Raw genomic sequence first — 25,364 nt, 5'->3', positions numbered from 1 at the left:
AACCGTGCATTTATTCATTTAAACGGCCTTACTCCATTCGATATCATCGAAAACATATGACTTTTAGTTGGTGAGGGGGGCTACATCAGCACTTGAAAGAGGAGGAAACGAATGCTTTCGGTAATGGCCATAGGAACATGCAGACACTTGATTATTCAAGCACGGTTGAAAGATGCCGTCTGCATCATCTTTTGTGGTCCAATGCTCCCGCGTTTGTTAGTAGCAGTCGTGCTGTGCCCCCTGTGGCGTTCTCGTTCATATTTTAGGTGTATTCTGGCGTTGGGAGGAAGAGGAGGGTTGGCGTATCCTCCTGATTTGTTGTTTCTGTTTCCGTTTTTGTGGTGGCTGTTACCACGGAGCGAGTCTCGCCTCCATTCCCAGCATGCAAGTGGAATGTGACGTTGGCTCTACCACGAGGCGAGGAAGGGAAAAAACGAAGCTGTTTTATTTGTTTTATTTAGACCAGAACAGAAATACTCTCTGGTTAGTTATTTGGTCATCTTTATTACCTACAGCTTCCTCGGCATGGGAAGAGGTTTGGAGTCTATCCTTGATACAGCATTTACAATTCAACCACCCGCGAAATCTTCTACTCGCAGTTACCAGTTCTTCTTAGTGCGATACGTTCCCCTCAACTTGGTGCAATGTTGATCTACTCATGACTCATAATGCTAACGTCTTCCCAGCAACGCCTCAATGTCAACAAATCGGAGAACCTAATATGGACAATTTCATTTTGGCTTTTGGCTCAACAATGTTAATGCTACAACGCTTAAAGATGCTTGTTATTAACCTAATCAGGAGAATGCTATAGTAGTAGTTAATGCGTGGTATTGTATGCTTGATTCAGGCCCATGCCCAATCCTCAGGTCCCATCATCGCTCCCTTCTCTTAAAATGGCTCTATGTCTTGTTCTGTTCCTCAGTAGCGTCCATGTATAAGTCGATCAGGCATCCTGCCGACCAAGCCTGTGTGGGACTCTATATAGGGATTAATATACGATCAAAGCGTTCACATACTCAGAAAATCGACTTACAGAGTCAGCGCAGTATTCGCCGTTCTTTTGCGTCAGCTCTTGGAGGCCAGCCCAGGGGCTCTCCTGGATCATCTTCTTGCACCCACTCAATCTTCGGGTAACCTGCTGGAACGCCTCGGTGCGACCCTCAGGTGTTGTTCGTCTCTTGAGATCAAACTTGAGAAGGGCTCGGAGGAAGAAGCCAGTAGGCCAGATCCACTCGGGTCCCTGGTGGTAGTTACGGCCCTTGCTTGTAGCAAAATCGTCACTATCTTCACTATTGACGTAGTAAGGGCGGTAGTTCAGATCCGCAGGGTCCAGAGTCGCCATTCCTTGAGGTCCTCGAAGGGCCTCATCGGCAACACACAGCGCATGCATGGCATGGTCCGGGTCGAACAAAGCGGGTGCAGTAGTCATGGCAATTGCAAAGTTAGGACGCAGCTGGTAGTCCTCATACTCCTTGCCAGACTTGTAGAGATCCTTGTAAATCCCTCGGCGGTTCGCAATTGGCGTATTGACGTCGTACTTGGAATCTTCCTCGGGAGATATGGGGACATAGTAGCAGCGCTCGAAGTTGGCCCTGAGTAGACCAGCCCAGTCAGCCAAGGAGATAGAGCCACCCTCAGATTTGTCCACGCCTGCATAGGCATATTTTCCCTCCTTATGAAGCCCAGCGAGCCAATCGAGAGTGCTGTACAGCATGCCAGTAATCTCGATAGCAGCACCGTCACGAGGAGTTCCAGGGATTCCCTTGGATCCTGCACGTTCACTCTCACCCATCTTGTCCATCCATGTGCCACAGTTGAATTGGTTACCACCAAAGATGATACCGTTGCTCCAATCAACCTTGATCTCCTGGTTGAAACCCTCATCCTTCATTTGGGAATCAATTTGGGGACCGGCATTAGCTTCCCTGTATTTCATGCCGGAAGCATGTCTTTGGAGTGCTTCTTGGATAATCTCCTCAACAGTACTCTCTTTGGAGTATGCCCTCTCATCGTCGGTGGGGAACCATGTGTCATCGTAAGGCAGGAAACGACGCTTGACCTTGGCCTTGAGGATATCAAGTCCCTCTGGGGCAAAACGTGTATAATCCTGGATGCACTGAAGAAAGAACCAGATGGAGTCTCGAGAGTTGTATCTGGGAGCATCGCCACTGCTGAGAAGATTAGGGATCATGCCATGTTTCAATACACTGGCAAATGCAAGTATATGTTCTCTGGCGTCATCAAAACGGCCAGTACCAATAAGAAGTCCACGAAGAGCGATGAACACGTCTCGGCCCCAGCATCGGGCCCATTCAACAGCGAAGTGAGGAAGACCAGCAGCCAGAGAGGGAACCAACTTGAAGGGCCACAATGATGCTGACTTGACATATCCAACTTGCTGGACACTGACCATGGCCAAGCTTTGCAAAAACCATTGACCATCCCGGACGCTGGAGTTCATGAGCTCGAGAGATCTGTCCCAGCTTGCCATGTAAGCAGTACGCAGGACAAGACCAAAGTAACGAGGTAGCAGGAAACTAGGGATCTTTCGAATGGCATCGAAACGCTCCTCTAGCCATCTCAAGGGTTGGGCAAGTGCCTCATTACCAGGAGTGGCACTGATTCGCTGCAGTCTTGCAATAATATAGTCCAGAGCCCATTCACCATCACGCAAGTTCTGGCACAGTGGGTGGGCCAGGTTGTTGTCCTTAATGATGTTTTTGAGAAGACTCCACCATCCTTGGAGACCAGCATAGACAAGCTTTCCATGTCCAGGAATATCGTAGACACCATCTCGGCCGTCGCTTTCGGCCCTCTCTTCAGCTTCACATCGATACATCAAGAAGTTGAGGTCTGTCAGACTGAGCTCATTCCATGCAGCCTTGGACCCTGAAGTGACATAGTTGTCCAAGCCAGACGAATGCTCAGCAGCAGGGATCCAGGTCTCGAACAAGGCGATACTTCCAGGAGGGAACTTGTCGCGCACAGTGATGGTAGTGTCGTCGCCATTGATTTCCATGCGGATGCCGGGTACATCCTTCACTCGGCTAGGCAAGCCGCGCAGGAACTTCTTGTCCCCGAGCACTTGCTGCGTTGCCTCTTCACCGGCGTCAACCTCAAGCATCCAACTGCCGAGGTGTCGAGCTTTGGTTCCAGTGAGATGAACAGGGCTAAAATCACCGTTGCCATTGCCGTAGCCTGGGAAAGCTGTATGTGCAATGAGGAAGTAACCCTTGCGAGATTCGGGGTGCACTCGGTGAACAGTAATGTACTGGTCCTCGTGATGGATGTGAGTCTCGTCGTATCCATCCTTGCCCATCAAAGTGTGTATCTGGTTAAGCAGCTTCTTGACGCCGCCAATTCCCTCCTCGCCGCCTCCAATCTTAATAGGCTTCGTTCCAGACGAGGCAGATGTGTAGAGCCGGGTCTCGTTGACGAGGTCGACAAGCTTTGGATAGATTTCATCGTATCCCATAACACTACCAGTAGCGCTGGAGCACATGCATACAAGAGCAGCGTTGGGAAGAGTATCGCGGGCATCACGCTTCTGTGCCGGTGTCTCGTTGTCATGAGTGCAGTCCATGAATAGAGCATGAACTGGGCTTGGCTTGATCATGCGAATGATCTCTCTTGAATGCGATACATGCCCGTTCGTCTCGCCGTTCTTGAGCCTAGCCGGGCTACTCGATGGGGTGCGAACATCCGACTTGGAAACTTCATCGACCTCAAAGCTTCCAATGGGTCGGCCTCCGTGTCTGTGAACCAGTCGGCTAAGCTCACCCGTGCTCCATGCCTGCATGGCTTCACGAATAAGGGAGCTGAGACCAAGACGCTTCACAAAAACGTAGTCCATCTCTTCAGAGCCCGTGAACAATTCGGCCACAACATACAAGTCAGGTCGCACCCGGCGAGCCTCGTCAAGAATGTGCTCAGCCACATGAATGGGAGTTGAGTGGCAGTTATCGATACGGAGACCGGCAAAGTATTTGGCCAGTGTGCGAGCATACTTGGTCATATGCTCCCACAGCCAAGGGTTGTCTTCGGGGCCTGAGCCGTATCGTAACTTGACACAGTCACCCCAGACAATCACCTCTCGGCGAAGGTACACCCTGGATTCGGGGCCAGCGTTGTCGACCAGCGCATTACCGCCCCAAACCCATCCATTGTTGACTAAAGCCATCTCTTCGGGCTTGAGCTTGGATGTTGTCTCATTCTTGGGGAGTCGAGTGAAGTAAGGCTCAATCAGGGGGTTCTCCTTGTTGATCTCGCCAAGCTTGGGACCGTGGTCATCAAGTCGAACATACTTGATCCTGTTGAAAATCTGCTGAAGAATGTCATCCACTTCAGCATCATACTCTTTGTAGTAGTCTACATTGAGGATCTCCAAGATTTCGACAATCTTGGCCCTGGCTGCTTTCTCATCGGAAGAACCCACGGACGAAGCCAAAAAGCTAGCAGCTACGTCAGGCTTGACACGCCTTCGAAACCGCTCACCCATCCGGTCGGTGCCTGTTAAACCGAACTCTCTGAAGAACTCGACTTGGTCCTTGATTGATGCAGATTTGGCGCTCTCCAACTTCTTCTCGAAATCTGAAGCGTCCTCAGAGGTGTATTTCTTTCCTTGGGAGAAGGCTTGAACTGCCTCGTCGGCATCTCGGTCCACATCAACCGCATAGTATTCCCATAGCCTGATTTTGGCAAGGACCTCGGTCTTGATCGCATTCATAATGAGTAGCAAATCATCAGTAGACTTGACAACAGTGGGTAGTCCCAATTTTGCCAGGTTGTCGCTCAACTCCAAGAGACTTGTGTCTAGTTGATAAGCGGACTCGAGCCAGGGTGCTGTAATCAAATTGTAGCCTGCTTCGGGATGTTCCTCGAGCCATTTCGTGTTGTTTGCGGTGTGGTTTAGCACAATGTCAGTCAAACTCAACAAAGAGTGGTTGCGTTCTAGGCTGTCCACCATCTTCTGCACGTCCTCCTCTCCTGCTGGAAAGCAAGCAGGGTCCCAGCCAAGCTGGTCATACAAACTGTATGGGGAGTTGGACACACCGCGAACCTGGAGAGGAGTAAAATGGATCATGTTGTAGCCGCGATCGCTAATACCGTGAAGGTGACGCTCCCAGTCATTGGGGTATTTACCCATGAACTTGCTAATGACGGAGAAGATTGACAAGGCAGGCAACGGCAATGGCCGGCCGTCAAGTTTAAGTCTAGGCGCAACATCGATATAGTACAGGGGAGTCTTCTTGAGGTTCTCCTTCTGTTCAGAGCTGTTTTCTAGCTCCTTCTTGAGGTCGGGTAGCTCAGCGTAGGTAGTGTAGAAGGCATAGGCACCAGGTTGATAAATGGGAATGGAGATTTCGAGAGTTCGATTGAAATCGGGTGTAAGTCTGTAAAACAACTGTGTTAGTTACACAGAGTTGCGTATGCTGGTTACAGCGTTGGGACGCTTCAAACGGCCTCAAAAGTGATCAATTGGATCAAAGTGACAGCTAAAGCTTACTTAAACTCGCGAAAATGATCGCGACGAAACTCATCACCTTGGGCAGGGATGTTGACCCAAAGGCTGCCATGACGACAGATGGACGAGGTGCCCTCAATGGCAAAACGAACCGTCACAGGCTCGTGGGACCTGGGCGCGAGATAGATGTATTCACCTTGCACCTGAGGTGAGCCATCATCGTTGAGCGGCAGCAAATAAACCTCGTTGGATGTCATGGTGTGCGGTGGACTCATGATGAGAGAAGAGAAGAGCGGGCGCTTCGTGCCCCGCGAAACGACAAAAGCACAGCTCGGCCAGACACTGAAACTCGTAACCAAGGAAGCGCTGTTGCACTACGCAACGTGCCTGTCGCAGTGGAGCTATGATCGATAGCTAACGGTTCGCGTCCGCAGTAGGCAAGTTAACTTAGTGGGGTGCTCCGTGGTCAGTCAAGTCAGTGAGCTCCAAAGACGCTGCTTGGGTGGTTTTTAGTGGGCTCTTCGGTTCGGTTCAGGGATCTGGGATCTGGGATATCGAGCGGGATCGACGACCTGAGCGAGCGACAGGAGGGATAGTATCCCAAAGATAAGGTGGTGGTGGGAGGAAGAGGGGGATAGGCCTGAATCAGCCTACGGCATAGGCCTAAAAAGGGTTGAAAGGGAGAAGAAAAGGGTGTCTAGGAATAATTAAGGTAGAAGCCAATATTGGACGATGTGTTTTTTCGGAAAGAAGTGAGAGATTGAGCTCGGGGTTGACGAGGTGAAGGACATGAGTGAGAGGAAGAGACAAGAGGGCAGGAATGAGGAAGAAATATTTCGTCTACACCAAAAAGAAGAAAGAAGGGAAGGGAAGAAGAAAAAAGCAAACAGCTCCTCTCGATCAAGTCATTTTCATGTAACCGAATTTGGACAGCTCAACAAGTGCCTTACTTAGTACATACATACCTACTATACATACTACACACTCAGGTTGAGTGAGCTACCGCACATTGAAAAGCACTATAGGTCGGAATCCTACTCTATCACATCCCCCTCATCGCTTCTGGCCGAATCTTTTGGATACAGTCATATCAGCTTCGTATGACCAAAGCAAACCTTGGATGTCGTCTTTGGCGGTCAAGACGGGGAACCAGGTTGGTTGTCCGGGAGCGCCGGGTTGTTAATTCCAAGATATTGTTCCCAGTAGCTTCAAGAGTCTGCAGCAGCTCTGACTATCTAATACGTGGAGGGGTAGTAGTTGTAACTTGTCAGCCAACAACAAATCACTCATGGCCAATGGGGGAGCAATTGGCTTTTGTTAGTCGCGTCGAAGCTGAAGCAGACAAGGTACCGAGCCACGATGTTCCTGGCTTAGCTTCAAGAGATTCTCGATATTGATACACCAGGATACGAATGCAAGCCGTGCCTTGTACGGAGTTGGCCTATTTTTGTACGTCTCCGAGCTTCCAGGGGAAGCTTCGCACCGCATGAAGAGGGAGGGTGAAGGGAGCTTCCGTGTGCGGCTCTTGTTCTTTATGAGGAAATTGATTGGCGGTCTTTAAATTGACGGTAGGCTCTGTATAAGCTGGATTCTGAATGTTTTACCAGAAAAGAAGAGCATTTTACTGTACCTTACAATAGTTTGTTGGGAATAACTCGAGTACTTACAATTGAGCCAAATTCACATGCAAACTTGCATGTTTCGACGCAGTTACTACGTCATTGAAGTGCAACCCAATTTTCCCCCATCCCCCAAATTTTTTCATCTCCATGGGTCTTAGTGTCCCCGTCATCTCAACATACATGGCGGGGGGATCCTTGGAGTTCGCTTCCTCTAGGGCAGAGCTCGGAGCTGTTGCGCCTTGATCAACAGAGGCTCAAGCAGAGTTTTTTTGTTAGTCGATAGACATTGACTGTTAAAAAGATGTCTTCGATTGGTTTCTGGACTTGACTGACAAGTTGACCGCTTGACCCAAAGCCAAGTGCCGAGTCATGCAGTCAGATTGAGAGAATTAAGTGATGATCTGATCGTATACGACAACCTTCTCGGTCTGGTCTGGTCTGATGCGAGCAATAATGGTTCATGCCTCCACTCGCTATGGATCCGTGGAGAGTTGGAGACCTTCCCTGTTGATCCTTCTCCAAGACCGACAATTGCCAAAAATAGGTAGATAACTTACCCTGAAGCCATTCGGAGAACATGAATTGGTAGAAGCCACGAAGTTTATGGAGTATCAAGAAATTCTTCCTCCTGGTACCGGTGTTTTATCTCTAATTGAACCCAAAGTTCATATCATCCCACTAGGTTTGTCTTCTTTTTTGAGAGAGAGAGAGAGAGAGAGAGATTTCAATGTTAACCCTCGATGCCCTTTAAACGCTACCATAATTGTAGAGATGGAATTTTTCCTAGGTACGATATGGTAGCCATGAAATCATGCCAAGCTGTTAACTAATGATCCATGTAGACATAATCGAAGCCTTCTAGTTGATCAACTATCAAATTGAAACCGAGGAACGAGTATATTTATAGTCTTTTACTATTCAGATAGGCAATTGTCGAGTTTCGATCGTGGATCAAAGACGACTACTCTCACCGCCTGCCGTATACGGTCCGGAGCCATCGCAGACGGCAGAATTTTATAAAATTTAGCTTCAGTTAACCACAAGCTCTTCAGCCATGCAGATTCATTCGAAGCAACATTCTTATGTTTCGCGTTTTCTGGAGATCAAGATCGAACTTTGGCGCTGGAGCGATCTTGGATCTCACAAACCAGTTTTCGAAAACTCGGATCCTTAGCACAAATCGCAACTATCGAGCTCTTTGCGACAAAACGATTGCGCATCGCCAATTTTCGACCACAGCAAAAATGGTGGAGGAAAAGGTCAGCGTCGAAACTGTGACCGTCGAGGGGAAGGAGTTCAGGACGGTCACAGAGGGAAAAGCCACTATCTTGGTGCCTCAAGGTGCCAAGATCGGTGAGGATCGTGGGGAAGTTCAGCAGGTGTTCTACAATCCTATCCAGCAATACAACCGTGATCTCTCTGTCCTCGCGATCAAGACGTATGGCGAAATGTCTCTAGAAAAGAGAAAGGAGCAGTACGAGTCGAGGATGAACAAGCAGAGCAAGAAGCGCAAGCGAGGCGATGACGACCAGAAGCCTACCGAGGCCGTGAACCCTCCACCACAGGATAAAGCGCAAGCAAGTGAAGAGGCTGCGAAACCCAACGATGCCGAAGCACGACAACCCAAGAAAGAAATCAAGCCCTCATTTCGTATCCTGGATGCGCTATCGGCGTCTGGGCTACGAGCGCTTCGATATGCCCACGAATTACCTTTTGTTACATCTGTCAAGGCCAACGATTTGTCCGACACTGCTGCTGAGTCTATCCGGATGAACGCCAAGCACAATGGACTCGAGGACAAGATTACCGTCACGCAAGGTGATGCGCTTGCGCTCATGTATCGAGGCATCGCAGACGACTTGTCCAACCGAGACAAGGGTGGAAACCCAGGCAAGACCAACAAATTCGATGTTATCGACCTGGATCCTTATGGTACAGCTGCACCATTCTTTGACGCTGCTGTACAATCTATTAGAGACGACGGTGGCCTCTTATGTATTACCTGCACAGACAGTGCGGTATGGGCAGGTCACAGCTACTGCGAGAAGACTTTTGCGCTTTATGGAGGAATTCCCATCAAGGGAATGCACTCTCACGAAGCTGGTCTTCGACTTGTTCTGAACGCCGTTGCTACCTCGGCTGCCAGATATGGGCTGGCAATTGAGCCTCTTCTCTCGCTCTCGATCGACTTTTACACCAAATTCTTCATCAAGGTGACCAAGTCCCCGCAGTCGGTCAAGTTCCTCGCTTCCAAGACTATGCTAGTCTACAGCTGTGACTCAGGTTGTGGTGCTTGGGAAACGCAGCCTATGTTGAGAAGCAAGCCCGCGCCGAACAAGAAGGGCAGTGGCGCCTTTTACAAGCACACTATGGCCCAAGGGCCATCAGCCGATCGACACTGCGAACACTGTGGAATGAAGATGCACATTAATGGCCCTATGTATGGTGGTCACATTCATTCGCAGGAGTTTATTGAGAGGCTTCTGGCGCAAATCCCCGAGGCTGACCCCTCCATCTATGGCACGATGCCCAGACTTGAGGGTATGCTGCGAACAGCTCTCGAAGAGTATCTCCCTGGCCCTGAGGTCAAGGAACCAGTCGATCCCAAGGATGCTCAACTTGCAACCGTTGACCACTATCCTTTCTTCATTATTCCAAGTCGTTTGGCCAATGTGGTGAGCTGCGTAACTCCCAGTGAGGACATGGTTCGAGGTGCCTTGATCCATCTTGGCTACCGCACTGCTCGAAGTCACTGCCGACCAGGAAGTATCAAGACTGACGCACCCTGGTCTACAATCTGGTGGATAATAACGGAATGGATTCGCCAGAAGTCACCAATCAAAGAATCGAGTATAAAGAAAAACAGCGCCGCATGGAAGATCCTGACTGACGCTGGAATCATTGGACAAGAGAAGCCCGAGGCTACAAGTGAAACGGCTAAAGATGACTCTGCGATGGAGGGCGTGGAACAGCAGAGTTCAGAGGCGCCTGTCGAGAATACAGCAGATGCACAAAACGGCGATGGCAAGCTCCTCCTTAGTGAGGCGGAACTGCGTAAGACACTCGTATTCGACGAGAACCTAGCACGTCTCGCACGAAGACGAGGAGAGCAGAAGCTGGTGCGATATCAGATGAACCCCCGAGAAAACTGGGGACCTCTGGCTAAAGCGAGCCGTCGATGATAATGTACAATCTGACAAAAAGAAAAAAAAAAGTACAACTTTTGATCATTTACTTGGTCTTACCGGTTAAAGAAGGCGATCCTGTGGGATTTTTTGAATTGATTGCGCGATGCTGGCGTGCCTATCATCTTTTCGTCAGCAACACAGCCCCACAAAGGCCGAGATGAGTTTCACCGAGGGTTTTTGAACTTGATTTCTTCATCATTCACAAACTCACCTTTGAACACAATTCGAATACCGCTCAGCTTATACTCGAGCCTAGCGATTTCAGTTCCTGTCTCTGGTCCTGGCCGCATTCTGTTTGCCTCTGCGAGTCCTGTTGAACGTATTCATAATTGGCCAATAGCGCCTGATTACAATAAAGATACCACATATTCTTCTATTCCCCCTCTCCATCTATTCTTGATCTTGATCATTTGCTGCAATGTCTACTACTTTGAAAAACCTTCACTCAGTCGAAGTGACAACCGTGGAAAATGTTTCCGTCACTGAAGAGAATCTAACATGGTCTCACACCGGGACATCCGAGAGTACTTCACGCCATGAGCTTGTCTTGGTTCACGGGGCACCAAACTCACAATATGCCCTCTTTATACTCAAGGAGGATCCAGAGAACAAGGAAATGCCATTTCAACTCTCGATACTGAAGACGGGAGAAATACCTACTGAGCTTCGAAGTCTTGCAGTGGCTGGATTACCCCCTCATCTTAAGCATGGTTCTGCCAACGAGCATGGTGCCACAAGCCAGGTGGACATTATTGTCTCGATCAAGTCTGGTGTTGGACTAGCCTCCAAAGTCTGGGAAGACGTCCTCCATCCTATTTGGACATATATCGCAGGAGATGATTCTGGCAAATCTACATATCGTCTTATTCACACAGAAAGCCCAGAGACCATCCGAGACTATGCAAAGCAGTTATGGACTACAGATGAGCGTTTGAAAGCAAGGACTATAGTGCTTTTGAGTGGAGATGGTGGTGTCGTTGATCTTCTCAACGGCTCTGACGGGAATCAGGTGCCAGAGAACCCACCTACAGTTGCCCTTCTCCCTCTGGGCACAGGAAACGCCCTCTTCCATTCTACCCACAAGCCACTTTACACCGAGCCTGGCCCAAGCCCACTTGTACTCGGGCTCCGAACATTATTCCAAGGCGTTGGCGCTGACCTTCCCGTCTTCCGGGCATCATTCTCATCTGGGTCGCATATCGTCAAGTTCACGGACAAATCCAAGGAACAGTCTTCAACCCCGGATCCAAACCAGATACAGAAGCAGAAGACGTCAGTCACGCATCTTCAGGGAGCCATTGTAGCTAGCTACGGCTTTCACGCAAGTCTCGTCCACGAGAGTGACACACCTGAATATCGTGTCCACGGCGCAAAGAGGTTCCATATGGTCGCCGAAGGGCTTCTGAAGGAATCTCATCCATATGCCGCAAAAGTGTCTAATCGGCGTCGAGGCTCTACTACGTTTGAGGATATTCCTCGTGAGTCGCATGCCTATGTGCTCGTAGCTCTAGTATCGAACATGGAGCGAAAGTTCGCCATTTCACCCGCCACTAAACCTTTGCAATCACAGCTTAGACTGGTCCATTTCGGACCTATCGGTGGTGAGCGGACGATGAGTGTCATGATGAACGCGTATGATGAGGGCAGTCATGTTGGTATGCAGTGGCCTGACGGAGAAAAGGTTGGCTATGATGAAGTCGACGAAGTCAAAATTTCGGTTCTAGAGAAAGATGAGAGATGGCGGAAGGTGTGCATTGATGGGACTATCGTTGAGATACCTGAAGGTGGAAATATGAGTATCAAGATGCTTGATCACAGTCTCTTCAAGATCCTGGCAAGCCCCGTCGTTTTAGAGAGCCGGGAGTAGGCCTGATCCTCTATATACTTAGGAACGCTCTTCATGCACCTAAATAAACTTCCTCTAGTCTTGAAGCAGCTTCTTGACCCTCCTCTCCATGAGCCGTTCAAACTCATCCACACCATTTTCCAGTGTATCCATCTTGCCACCCTTCAACCTGTACACGATCCTTCTTCGCATGACTTCCTCATCGTCGTCATCTTCGTCTGTTTCCTCATCGTCATCGACCGCTCCCTCAATCACGCCTCGCATAAACCATCGATCGTGACTAACCAAAATCACTGCACCCTCCCAATCCCTCAATGCTTCTCTCAGTGCAGTCACGGTCTCGTAATCAAGATGAGTCGTGACTTCATCAAGAACAAGACAATGAGGTCGTCGCCACAGGAGGCGAGCAAGCTCACAACGCACCACCTGCCCTCCAGATAGTTTACACAGGGGCACGTCAGATGCAATGCGACCTGGAAGGCCAAGTTGGCCTAAGAGACCACGAAGGTCTCCTTCTGTGAGTTCGCCTTCGACTTCGCGAGTGAGAAGAGCAAGAGCTGTAAGGGCTGGTTCTTCACGACCAAGAGACTGCAGTGCCTCAACGGCATGCTGCGAGTAGTATGCCAACTTCAATCGGGGATGTGTACTTAGAGTTCCGGATGTAGGTCGAGTCTCACCGACGAGGAGTTTGATGAGCGTCGACTTGCCCGCTCCGTTGAGGCCAAGAATACCAATACGATCCCCCATGCCGACAGAGAGAGTGATGTCCTGGACAATCAGTGGTGTCTTGGCTGAATATCGGAACGCAACCTTCTCGAGAGAGATCAGAGCACCAGGGAAGCGCAGGTCAGGTGGTTCAGGAAGATTCACCACGACAGGGCGGTCTTCTGGTGGAATGTCGATGTCATCACGCGCAGTCAAGTGAAAGCCAACAAGATCCCGATTGAGCTTGAAACGGCCACCCCTGGCACTGACTTGTAAACCCCAGCGGTTATCAAGCTTCTTCTGACGAGACTTGGCCTGACGGAGTTTATTGGTATCGTCGTTGGCCTTGCCAGCTTTCATGTTGGCGGCGATAGACTTCTCGATATGCGCCTTTTGCTTGTCCTGAGCTTCTTTCATGGTGGTAAGCCATTGTTTGCGCTCACTTTGCGATGCCTCGTAAGTGGGAAAATCGCCATGGAAGTAAGTAAGCTGCTTGTCTTTGAGGATGAGCAGATCCGTGCAAAGAGAGATGAAGTCACGATCGTGTGATACGAGAATGAGGGTTGGTGGGTTCCCTGTTTCTTCTAGATTCTGAAGATAGCGTTGGAGCCAGATGATTCCCAAGAGGTCGAGAAAGTTGGTAGGCTCATCGAGGATGAGGATATCGGTTTCTTGAATCAGCGCAGTAGCAAGAGAAGCACGCATGTGCCAGCCTCCAGACAAGCTCGAGATGGGTTTCTGGATAAGAGCTTCAGAAAAGCCTAGACCGGTGAGGATCTTTTTAGCCTTGGACTCAATCTCTGATACACGAGTTGGATCGGCCTGTAGTTGAAGATCGGCGAGCATATCGACTGCCTCTTGGGTCTCAGCTTGAAGAGTTTCTGGTGAGATATCCTCATTGGATTGTTCCAGCCTATGGAGAGTTAGACATATTGACGAAAGATGGGAGACAATTTTTACAGTTCATTCGATTCAGCTACGACCTTTTCGAAAGCAGTGAGTGCCTTGCGAGCTTGCATACCGCGAGCGCCACTGCGAAGCCGAGCATCTTTATCGAGACGGAAGAGACGCTCTTGATGCTTTCTGTGCTTGAGATGCCTCAATGCTTTGACTGGGGTAAAAGGATCAGAGGAATTTATCCCTTCTGTTAGATCTGCTTAAAGAGTTAGGTGAGGTCTGGGTTAAAATGGTAGATGGAGTACCCTTTATATCCTGTTCGATGGCATGTTTGGCTGTAGCCTTTTCGATGACTTGTTCTAGCACAGATGCTTTGTCGTCATTATTGGTGTCGGATATCTCCTCAGGCTTTTGATCAGTCAGTCTAGTTTGCTGTAGAATAGCAATCCTAGTCTCCTCTGGGATGCCTGGGATGAGTTTCTCGGCGATGGCTTTGAGTAGTGCTGGGTTATCACTGTTAGCACCTCATCAACAACAATATCATGAGCACTTTCTTACTAGACTTTCCAGTTCCATTGCGTCCTACAAGAGCATATCTTTGGCCCTCCTTCAGACGGAGCTTGGCCCCAGCGAGAATCTCAATGCCCTCGCCTTTTGACTTTGCCTTCCCCTTGCCAGAAGGTTTGTCGCCTGAGGTTACGGTGATGTTGACTCCATCAATGTCAAGCTATCAATGGTAAGGGTCGAGAATGAGCGATGAAGTATTGATGACAAACCTCGCGATGATTGGTGATTTGAAAGCGGGTTTGTTTGGAGTTGCAGAGAATAGTCGCTACAGATTCAGAGGCTGCCGACGTCATGATGAAGGTTGAAGAATTGAATAAAGTGACAGGAACAGTACACGATCTAATGAATAAATTTGAAGATTATAGATGCAATCGCTGTAAGTCGAAGCTGCCCTGAAAACAAGGCTTGATGATATTGATGAATTGGTCTTGTTTTTTAAATTCTTCGAGTCTTGGGGATCTACATGCACAGTGTATCATTTCGATATGTTTTTCTTGGCTGAAAAACTTGGTAGTCGCACTATCCGCATTCCCTATTCGTAATGCGACTGTTTGCTTGAATTGTCGCCTCTAGTGCGGTTGATGTGCCACCATTTGTGGTGTTAATGTTACAGGTGCGTGAGTGACTCACGCCGGATGACTTGGCTCAACTCGCAATTACATGCACTTCCCCACGCTGTAATTAAAAGAAATATCAATTTTAGAAGAGAAATGGCGCTCTGACTGACTTTATATAATTTTGGTGCATGCTTGAGTCATACTCCCTTGTCCTTCCTCTTATGGTTTGATGCATGTATCTCTATCTCTTATGAGAACTTGTTGTTGTTCTCGAGTTGATATTTACCCTATTATCCTTATTCGCTGTAGTGATTATTAACCACCTTCCTAATTCTGACTCTCCTGTCTTATCACCTAACTACGGCCAGGGTAAATAAATATCTCCCAAATAAATAACAATCACTCTCTTCCCCCTCAACTCTTTTGTTTCTCCTTCTTACAACTTCACTCACTATCTCCATCAATATGAACTCTTCTGAGAATCTGTGCACTTCTTCTGTCGATGCTTCTTTCGGACCCTTTGTTGGCCCTGAATGTCGCGATGGCTTCGACTTTACTCTCGTCTTTGAACAATCCATTCTTGTGCTGTCTCCAGCCGCCCTTCTTCTCATACTCGCCCCTGTTCGTCTTTTTCGCCTTCGGAATGCCCCCGTCAAAGTCGCTGGCCACCGTCTTCGAACTGTCAAATTGGCGTTGATCACTCTCTTGGCTGTGCTTCATCTCGTGCTCGTTGTGCTCTGGGCTACGCGCCCTTCTAATTCGCGTCTAGATCGCGTCTCTGTTGCTGCTGCATGTGTTTCCTTTGCCTCAAGCTTGATGTCTTGTGTCCTCTCTCGTGTCGAACATGCCAAATCTCCTCGTCCATCTTCTCTCTTGAGTCTGTTTCTCGCCGTGTCTCTGCTCCTTGATGTCGCCCTCCTTCGCACCCTCTGGCTTGTCCGTATGGGTGCGGCCATTCCAGCTGTTTTCACTGCGGCCTTTACTCTGAAAGCGATTATCATCGTTCTTGAAGGGTGGAGCAAAGCTCAGTGTCTTGTCGCCGGCTCCGGGCCCCACTCTCCCGAAGTCACGGCCGGATTGTACGCCCGAGCCGTCTTTGCGTGGGTGACTCCGTTGCTGTTGACGGGATTTCGAAAGCTTCTACGACCGGCGGATCTGTTCGAGTTGGACGAGGAGATGGGCTCGGCGGGACTAATTGCCGGATTCTGGAAGCATTGGCATACCCAGAAAGGTTTGTCTATTCCCCTCGCCTTCTTAGATAGCTATATAGTATTATACTTTAAACTCTTCTGTGATGTCCATGTACTAAATGCTGGCTTAGCTCCGGCTCGCAAACACCGACTGATCTCATGTTGCGTCATGACACTGCGATGGTCTATCCTCGCTGTCGTTCTTCCTCGCCTGGCGCTTCTGGCATTCACCATATGCCAACCACTCATTCTCAACCGACTGCTGGTATTTCTCGAAGATGCCTCTCAGTCTATCAACATTGGTTACGGTATAATCGCAGCCTACGGTCTTGTTTACTCTGGTATTGCTCTTTCACAAGCCCTCTATTGGCATCGCAATGCTCGGTCTGTCGCACTGTTGCGTGGAGTGTTGGTGTCTGCCGTGTTCTCCAAGGCCACCGATCTGAGCATCACGATAACAGACGATTCGGCGGCGGTGACGCTCATGTCCTCTGACGTAGGGACCCTTTTACAAAACCATGTATCGGGCTGACTGTTTCCTAGGTCGATGTTATTGTGAGGGCGTCCAGAGAGATCCACGAGTTCTGGGCAAATATCATACAGCTTGCCATAGCTACTTGGCTGCTGAGTACTCACATAGGCTATGCTGCTGTAGGTCCCGTTATAGTCTCGCTCATAGCACTCATTGCCACAGCTCTCGTTTCGCCTCTGGCACGCAAGTATCAGATCTCTTGGTTAGACAAGACACAGAAACGAGTTGGTTAGTTCAGATATATTTCCATCCATCAGAAACTTACTCATACTGGCCAGGTATCACTTCTGCCATGATTGGACACATCAAGAGCATCAAATGTTCAGGCCTAGCTCAAAACCTATCTGACACCATCCTCAACCTACGAGCGGATGAGATCAAAGCCTCAAGACCATTCAGGATCGTCAGCAGTGTCACGTCCGCAATTGCCCAAGTCCCTTTGCTCATGTCTCCCGTTGTGGCATTTGCTCTCTTCCAAGGGGTTGCCTCCAATTCTGGCGAGACTCTTGATGCTACTAGACTTTTCTCCGCTCTATCTCTGATCGTTCTCCTGGCACAGCCACTTTTCTTTATGTTTGAGGTAATTCTTGACATGAGTGCTGCTTTGGGTGCCTTTGAAAGAATACAAACATTTTTAACTCAAGAGTCTCGGAGAGATTCTCGCCAACAAGGACCAGTTGTGGAGTTGAACGAACCTGATCAAGGAAACAGAGACTCTATCGAGATGCAAACACTGAGAGAACCCTCGTTACCATCTAGAGCAAACTCCAGTATGAGAGAAGTCGTCATTCAAGTCTCCGATGCCAACATCTCTTGGTCAGAGGATCGTGTCATTCTTCGAGACCTGTCTTTCACCGTAGGCCTAAATGAGCTTGTCCTACTTCTCGGCCCAGTTGCGAGTGGCAAAACGACTCTACTGAAAGCGCTTCTTGGGGAAATCCCCTATATAACTGGATCGATTGAAGTTAATTGCAAGGGAATTGCCTGGTGCGAGCAAAGTCCTTGGCTCCTGGTATGCCTAACCGATAGCTATACACGTTTCCAAGCTAACATGTCAGAACCGGACAATTCGTGAAAACATCATCGGCTACTCACACTTCGACCCCGTTCTATACCAGGCCGTTATTAAAGCTTGTGATATAGAGAAGGACTTCAGACAACTTCCCCAGGGTGACAGCACCGTTATTGGCAGCAAGGGGCTGGCCCTCAGTGGAGGCCAGAAGCAACGAGTTGTAGGTCAAGACAAAAGGAGGAACCGATTCTATACTAACTATATAGGCATTGGCCAGGGCTGTCTATTCAAAGCCTCGAATTGCTCTCTTCGATGATGTCTTCAGTGGACTAGATGGCCAGACTGCCCGTACCGTGTTCGAGAACCTCTTTGGCGAACGTGGTTTGCTTAAGAAGTGGAATACGACAGCTGTTCTTGCGACTCAATCGGGTATAACAGTCCAAGTATTTATCAAATATACTTACTAACGTGATTATAGTTGACTTTCTATCGTCTGCTGATCATATCATTTGTCTTAACAAAGATGGGAAAATCTCCGAGCAAGGTTCATTCTCTGATCTCAAAGACACTGATGGCCATGTGTACTCCTTACTGAGAGACAGGACTCATAGGGGTGAATCTTCCACGCTTACAACTGACGATATCAAAGAACAGACCTCCAAGGAAGCACAGGAGACTCCAAAACAACAAACCAGGGAAGAAGATATGCGCAGACAACGTGGGGACTCGGCGATATATCGATACTACTTCAGCAGCACTGGCGGTCTTTTTATGATAGTCCTTATAGTACTCGAGATCATCTGGGCCTTTCTAGAAAGCTTCCCAAGTTTGTCACCTGGCATCCACTTACTGTTCGAGATACTGACATAGACTAGCAATTTGGCTGAAATTCTGGACTGACGATAATGCAGGTGGAAACAGTCAAGCGGGCTATCACCTCGGTATCTATACCGCTCTCCAGGTCACCGCAGTCATCTGGTTTGCAGTTCTTATATGGTACTCTATAAGGATTCTCGTTGCATGTACTGGAGACTGACTGTAGCAGGTTTGTCATTGTCCTGGTAGCCGCAAAGTCTGGAATAACTCTGCACAAGAGACTATTATCTACAGTAGTCAGGCAAGTCGATGGATTGTCGTAGAAATGGACTATCAACTAATTCTATAGGGCACCTTTGTCTCTCTTTACCACAACAGACCTGGGGTCAATCACGACACGGTAAGCCAATGTAGCAGAAGTGGTATCGAACGCTAACAAATGGAGGTTCTCACAGGATATAGGAATGGTGGACAACCACCTCCCTCTTGGTCTCGTTGTGACTCTCGCTAGTAAGCCAAGATCCCGGCTCACCAAGGGATTAATGTACTAATAAGATAGGTTTCTTCGGTGCCATCGCAAAAGCCGGCCTCCTCGCCTCTTCAAACCCCTATATAGCAGCTGCATTCCCTCTGCTAGGAGCTGTCTACTTCTATCTTCAGCGTGGTTATCTCCGTACCTCTCGACAGCTCCGTCTGCTCGATCTTGAGGAGAAGGCCCCTCTATATACCCAATTCCTCGAAACACTCTCCGGTTTAGCAACCATACGAGCCTTCGGATGGAGAGATGCAGTTATTCAGGCCAACCACAGTCTCGTAGATCGCTCACAAAGGACCTTCTATCTCCTAATGATCGTCCAGCGTTGGCTCGTCCTCGTCCTCGATCTGACCACCGCGGCCCTGGCTCTCCTTCTTGTTAGTCTCGCGGTTCGTCTTCGTGGGCAAGTCGATGTAGGTTTAACGGGTGTATCTCTCGTGCAGCTAATCTCGTTAAGCGAGACCGTGAACCTGCTCATTCAGTTCTGGACTTCTATCGAGACATCCATTGGCGCTGTAGCTCGCATCAAGCAATTCGCTGAAGAGACTGGCGAGGAGAACTTACCGGGAGAGACACACCAGCCCCCAGCCCAGTGGCCTGACAAAGGAGCTATACAGATCAACAACTTGACTGCATCGTACGGTGATGGAGGCGGGGAAGCTATTAAAGCTCTTGATGCAATCAGTTTGGAGATCAGAGGAGGGGAGAAGGTAGGTATTTGCGGTCGCACAGGAAGGTCAGTATTTTCACCCCAATACCTCTCTCGCTCTAAACGTCTTTTGCTCCCAGTGGAAAATCATCTATATTTCTTGCTCTTCTGAGACTACTAGAGTCTACGTCGGGCAGCACCGTTATCGATGGGATCTCTCTATCTTCCGTTCCTCGAGAAACGATCCGTGGTCGTCTCATCACTCTGACGCAAGACCAGTTCGTATTCCCCGGCACGGTTCGACACAACGTTGACCCGCTTGGTCTCTACTCCGACGTGGAAATCAAAGACGCACTTCGTCTCGTTGAACTATATGATTCGATCGAACGACATGGGGGCTTGGATGCTTCGTTTGATCAAGACACGTTGAGCCATGGGCAGAAGCAGCTCTTCTTCCTAGCACGGGCAGTGCTGAGGAAGAACGACGGGAAAATCGTGCTTTTGGATGAAGCAACGAGCAGGTAAGTCGAGCAAACAATGCAACTACGAGCTAAAGGAACTAACAGAGCCATAGTGTGGACCAAAAAACCGAAGAGACCATCAAGGCCGTCATCGAGAGCGAGTTCAAGGACCACACCGTCGTGTTTATCACCCACCATCTGGATACGATCATCGATTTTGACCGCGTTGTTGTGATGGACAAGGGGTGCGTCGTCGAGCTCGGCAAACCAAAGAGTCTCCTTGCATCAGGCGTCAAGTTCAAAGCTCTCTGGGCAAGCGGACATCGATCTGGAAAATAATTCACTGACGGACAAATGCTGGGAGACAATTCCCATCCTTTTATGAGTTTCATGTCTATATATCATCTAAGCTGTCGCGTTCTACGACAATGAATCTTCCCTTGCCTGCTCTCATGGTTCTAATGTGCCTCTCGACATCCTTAGCCGTTTGAACTCCCTCTCGATAACGCAACCTCTCAGATGAAATTGCGTCAGGGCCAGGAGTCCACCCTGTATAGAGCCGAAGCTCAGTGATCTTGCCCCAATGATCGGCCCAGTTGACAAAATCATGCCCAGTTTCGGCCATCAGTGCAGGGAACCAAGGGCAGCAACCTGTGAGGTCAAGAAACTCGAGCGCATAGAGGTTCTTACTCAGCATGCGCAATACAAGTAAAGCCTCACTCCAATCGTGATCAAGCGAATGTGAGTAAAGGTTCGTCCCGCCATAGGCATAACGACCTTGCGGGCTCGACACGGTGGCCAGGCGAGACCTCGGTGTTAAGCATGGTTCGGGCCAGTAGGCCAGACTCAAATGCGTGAGCGTGGTAAGCTTAGGAGACAGGGAAAGCAGCTGCTTCCATGATGCCGATGAGGCATGTCCGGGATGCAAGGCGAGCGAAAGGTGGGTGAGGTTGGGCAGCAAACTTCGGGGAGGGCTTGGATTACTGTCGGAAGCGTCCCAGGATTCCTGTAGTTCTGTCGTGGGTTGATCTTCTCTGGCAGGGAATAACAAGTCACTGATCTCTTTCAGTTTAATTGACCGGCATGCGGAGCCCGAAAGATCAAGGTAGTTTACTTCAGGATTCGAAGCCGATAAACTATTCAACTCGGTCTCATCAAAAGTATCTGGCGGCGGCAACAGAATGAGCTTCAAATCACTCAAAGACAGCCCGGCTTCACTGGCGACTCCAACATAGCGGATGAGAGCCGCCTTCAGATGGTTGGGCACAAAGTACAGATGGTACTGATTGTACACTCTGTGGAAAGCCCACTCGTATGCGAGTTTCTGCAGCACGATGTCTATCAGACTCCCACGATCCGGGAGATAAGTGCCCGGCAAGCAAGTGTTTTCCAATCCTCTTGACTTCAAGCGCGACTGGCTCATGGAGGAGGCCTCATGAGCAGCATCCGATGAATTACGGGCGACCCAACTCCTGGGGGGAGGAGGGCCAGCAGGGAGTCTCCTGCCATTGCCATCGAATCTCTGACGTGCAAGACGGCGAGGAGCAGGGGCCGGCGTGTCTGGGATCTGGAGGATCTCCCTGATGGCCGGGGGTACACTGGGAGCAGCAACAGGCAGGGCTGACTGCGAGGTGGAGGAGGGGCTGATCGAGGTACGACGCAGGTTTGCTAGCAACTCATTGACGCTTCGGGAGGGCCTGTCTGCTGCGTATTGCTTGTGAGACTTTGGCTACCACGCGGTTTGAAGAAGATATGGGGAAGAGGGAGGGGGGGGGGGGGGGGGGGGGGGGGGGGTTGAAAGGAAGGAAGCGAACCGAGAGGTGGCCGGCCGCCGGGCGATCAACAGGAGAGGAGACCAGAGCAGACCAGAGCAGAGGGGAGGGGTGTGTGCTTGTTTCATTCCAGCTGCACAGGCATGATTGTACAGCACAGAAGAGCAAGCAAGCAAGCACTGCAGCACTCACCAGAATTGTTCGTCGATGTTGACGCAGTCGGAGAAGCCGTTGAGACTGGCTTGAAGGACTTGATGTTGTTCCTTTTCTTCGGCATGCCCGGGACAAGCAATGCACTTCTCTCTACTGCTGTTCTGAAGCTGAAGCTGGAGCTGGAAGAGTGAGAAGACACAGAGAGAGACAGTCAATCAGTCAGTCAATCCAGGTGCGACGACGCTATGAGGGTATTTGTCTATTTGTCTAGGACTGTGTATCAGCCTCGATGAGTCAAGCAAGTACCATAGACGCTCATCGTCTGCCTAATTCTGAGAGAGAGAGAGAGAGACAGAGAGAGAGAGAGAGAGAGAGAGAGAGAGAGAGGCAGGGAGTGGTAGGAGTGGGAGTCCAGTTTGACCGAGAAATGATGAAGGATCGAAAGAGTCATCATCAATGAATGGGTCCCTCATGAGTCCTCAGGTAACCAACAATTACGTCTGTTTTTCGCCCATGACGGCAGTTCCAGGCTGGTCTTAGTGTCCCCACAGGTGCCAAGCCACTGCCGATGAGCGCCCACAAAGTCATCACACTTCCATAGGTACTGTAGGTAGAGTACATAGAGAGACATCCACTGAGTTGAGGTGAATATTGATACTACTATAGGTAGACAAGATGATGTCGGCAGATTTGTCAGAACCATGACAAACTCGAATGGATCACAAGATTGCCAATATTGATCATTTGGCAAGCTCCTCCAATGGAGTTGCTGTAGCAAAGTAGCCCATATCAAGCAAAGATACGCCCATGCACGCACTCCATGCCTCCCTCACTTTCACTTGTTCGGTATAAGACAGTGGAAATGGATTCGATAATCCATGTAAACCTGAATCACCACCAAAGCCCGATCAATAACGCATGGCCTATAATCCTGTTTGTTTGCTTGTCTGCACTCAGTAAACCAGGTCTCTCATGGATCGTTCAGGACCAAATGCATATGCGATGAAATGCCGTGTAATAACTGCACTCTATTGCCGTGGCTTGTCAAGACAAAAAGCCCCACCGGCCGGCGATGATGTGCATAATAAGGTACCTATGGATTGGATGCCCACCTACTCACCTCGACTTACACGACTGCGCTGAGGTGTGGTCTAGAATTGATACGGAGGACACTATTATAACGTACCAATCGCTGACCTGAACTGTACTCACCCTTGAAATGGGGTCTATTATTATCTTGCATCAGGATATCCGTTACCTAGTCTATTGGTCTCCACCTACTTACTAGGTAGCTAATGCAATGCAAGTCATGAGCATGTCAGTCAAATTATTTCGTAAAGAATCTGATACAGTAGTTGTCAAGGGTCTCAAATGTGCGTGTACAGGTCGGAGCAGGGGTCTTGGATAGACTGTTCGGATACCTGCATGCCTCAGCAGTTGGAGCATCAGCCTGAGAACTGCCGCTACATCATCCTGCAATTTCTGTTGGTCATCTAATCATAGAAACAGTTATCTGTCACCGCTACTTGTCTTGGCCATGTTTGCTTACCCCAGAGACTAGTGCTTCAGAAAGCGATGCTACTACTGTAAGCCCGGCAGTTCTTTGTTGCCCCCTGGGGTCAATGATGGGATCTCCATCCTGGATGTGATGGATCAACGGTTCCTGAATCATTTGAACGTTCGTCGGCAAGGCGCCGCCGCGAACTATGGACAGCTGCGTGCCAAGTTTCATCCAGGGAGCTGGAGGGTTGCACAACTTCCTTCGCCACCAAAGTTACATGCTCCTGGGCAGGGTTATCAATGGCCATGCTACAGAATATACCGTCATGCTCATGTCAAAGAGAGAAATTATTGTTTGTTGGTATTCTCACAAGGTGGCAGCTGCCCGTTGCTAGTGGTGACCGGTGAGCAACAGTCGAATCATGCTGATTGGAAATCATCTCATTCCAACCTGGGGTGCTGTAAAGGTATTATGATATTCTGATAGGCACCCCACGATGAATACTTTATCACAACATTACGAAAGCAAGCCATCATTGCCTTGCCAGAATGCTGCAATTTCCCCTGGTTCATGATTAATTGGTTACCAAATTAACATTTATTTGTACTCCCAAGCTTGACCATGTCTCACAGAAAGACCTTTTCGACAAGACCTTGGCTGCCGGCTCATGCTCGAACTGCGGAAGGCTCAGTATCAGGATCCCATCGCGGATCCAGGAGCAGCATCCGGCAGAGGAACACCGCAGAGGGTCCACTTGTTGGTCAAGACCTCCTTTTTGCTTCAACTCCATACAATTCGAGATTAGCTCTTGTTGTTGGGTTTGACAAGATGCTCAATTGGGAAACCAGAAGCGAACAAATCTGGCTCACCAGCCCAATTTGAAGCAAAAGACGGCTATGCGGTCCCGAAGAATCCAGCAGGTATTCTCCGGCAGTGCCTCATGCCAGGAGTGTTGATGAAATGAATATTGATAACTATATCGAGATCTGACAATGAGACCTGATGTATGAGCGGTAAGAAGGCATGCTCAGCCAGCTGAGGGTGGCGATATTGATCCTGGACATGTCCAGGCTACTTACAGAGAGCCAGAAAGACTGTTGGTCTGGGGTAGAAAAGCAACCCCCCTTTACAAAGGGAATAACGTCACTTAGGTGAAGAGGTATTCTTGGATTAGGGCACCTAAGAATTCTTTGATTACTCTCCAGTTATTACCGTTCTGGGCTCGAGACAGCGGCGCCTTACCTATGCCAAGGGTCAACAGCCAAGTGATAGAGTTCCCTCTGCCTGGATTTGACCCAGCCAATGCCAGTTTTACAAAGCCACAAGGGGGTTATAGGGTGAATCCTTTCAGACAGATGCTCTTCATGCCAAAGGCTTGTCCCGATTAGGAGTAGAATAGCTTAACTGCAGGGCGGATTTTGAGGTGGAAACTCATGTCAAGCAAGCTTCATTGTCTCTCCTCCCAAGAATCTGTCTTGATTCTGCATCCATTAAGTTATGTGTGACCCCAAAACGACCTCGTGCGTTCTTGTTCTCAAGAGATGTTGGGGTGTTACTACGGATCGTAAGCCCCCTTTACTGACAGATGCCTGTTCAGTATTCATCGACAAGTACATTCTGGTCATATGAAGCCTCTTTACCGTATGAAGCGCCTATACTACCTGTCAGGTTTCTTTGTCCACTTTGAGATTACCAACAAGGCAGGCGATGGCAATCGCCGTCTGTACTATAATTCTTAGTCTGTCCCTGATGTAACAGAGTCAAAAGGCTAATAGAACCTTTGTAACGACTCCACTGGTGCATGTCGTGAACCAACAAAAGCCTCACCTTGGCGCTAATGTTATCGTTCGAGTAGAATGTTCGAAGAACGTTAGGCAACGAGATAATGAAGTCG

At 49.1% G+C, this 25,364-nt stretch overlaps 6 protein-coding genes across 6 annotated transcripts; 3 read left to right on the top strand and 3 right to left on the bottom strand.

The window, feature by feature from the left end:
• Positions 1-902: 902 nt before the first annotated feature.
• Positions 903-5,724, bottom strand: J7337_004477 (uncharacterized protein; the record flags this gene model as incomplete). The annotated part of the gene is made up of 3 exons (XM_044822171.1): positions 903-980; positions 1,037-5,396; positions 5,510-5,724. The coding sequence occupies 3 exons, from the start codon at positions 5,722-5,724 to the stop codon at positions 903-905; spliced, it is 4,653 nt and encodes a 1,550-aa protein (XP_044683504.1).
• Positions 5,725-8,333: 2,609 nt separating this feature from the next.
• Positions 8,334-10,271, top strand: J7337_004476 (uncharacterized protein; the record flags this gene model as incomplete). The annotated part of the gene is made up of 1 exon (XM_044822170.1): positions 8,334-10,271. The coding sequence occupies one exon, from the start codon at positions 8,334-8,336 to the stop codon at positions 10,269-10,271; it is 1,938 nt and encodes a 645-aa protein (XP_044683503.1).
• Positions 10,272-10,695: 424 nt separating this feature from the next.
• On the top strand, positions 10,696-12,144 carry J7337_004475 (uncharacterized protein; the record flags this gene model as incomplete). The annotated part of the gene is made up of 1 exon (XM_044822169.1): positions 10,696-12,144. One exon carries the CDS (start codon positions 10,696-10,698, stop codon positions 12,142-12,144), a length of 1,449 nt encoding a protein of 482 aa, XP_044683502.1.
• Positions 12,145-12,198: 54 nt separating this feature from the next.
• On the bottom strand, positions 12,199-14,585 carry J7337_004474 (uncharacterized protein; the record flags this gene model as incomplete). Its single annotated transcript, XM_044822168.1, has 5 exons — positions 12,199-13,741; positions 13,789-13,981; positions 14,031-14,228; positions 14,284-14,452; positions 14,502-14,585. 5 exons carry the CDS (start codon positions 14,583-14,585, stop codon positions 12,199-12,201), a joined length of 2,187 nt encoding a protein of 728 aa, XP_044683501.1.
• Positions 14,586-15,314: 729 nt separating this feature from the next.
• Positions 15,315-20,383, top strand: J7337_004473 (uncharacterized protein; the record flags this gene model as incomplete). Its single annotated transcript, XM_044822167.1, has 14 exons — positions 15,315-16,080; positions 16,171-16,535; positions 16,583-16,799; positions 16,850-17,583; positions 17,630-17,803; positions 17,850-18,012; positions 18,062-18,409; positions 18,459-18,579; positions 18,629-18,692; positions 18,749-18,799; positions 18,855-18,909; positions 18,959-19,644; positions 19,767-20,104; positions 20,158-20,383. The coding sequence occupies 14 exons, from the start codon at positions 15,315-15,317 to the stop codon at positions 20,381-20,383; spliced, it is 4,308 nt and encodes a 1,435-aa protein (XP_044683500.1).
• A 55-nt stretch (positions 20,384-20,438) lies between these two features.
• On the bottom strand, positions 20,439-22,288 carry J7337_004472 (uncharacterized protein; the record flags this gene model as incomplete). The annotated part of the gene is made up of 4 exons (XM_044822166.1): positions 20,439-21,773; positions 21,859-21,949; positions 22,009-22,148; positions 22,283-22,288. The coding sequence occupies 4 exons, from the start codon at positions 22,286-22,288 to the stop codon at positions 20,439-20,441; spliced, it is 1,572 nt and encodes a 523-aa protein (XP_044683499.1).
• Between the last annotated feature and the right edge of the window lie 3,076 nt (positions 22,289-25,364).

This window comes from Fusarium musae, chromosome 3, assembly GCF_019915245.1.
Source record: "Fusarium musae strain F31 chromosome 3, whole genome shotgun sequence".
NCBI lineage: Eukaryota > Fungi > Ascomycota > Sordariomycetes > Hypocreales > Nectriaceae > Fusarium > Fusarium musae.
Note: the sequence above shows the minus strand (reverse complement) of the source record. Positions and strands in the feature narration are given on the sequence as shown.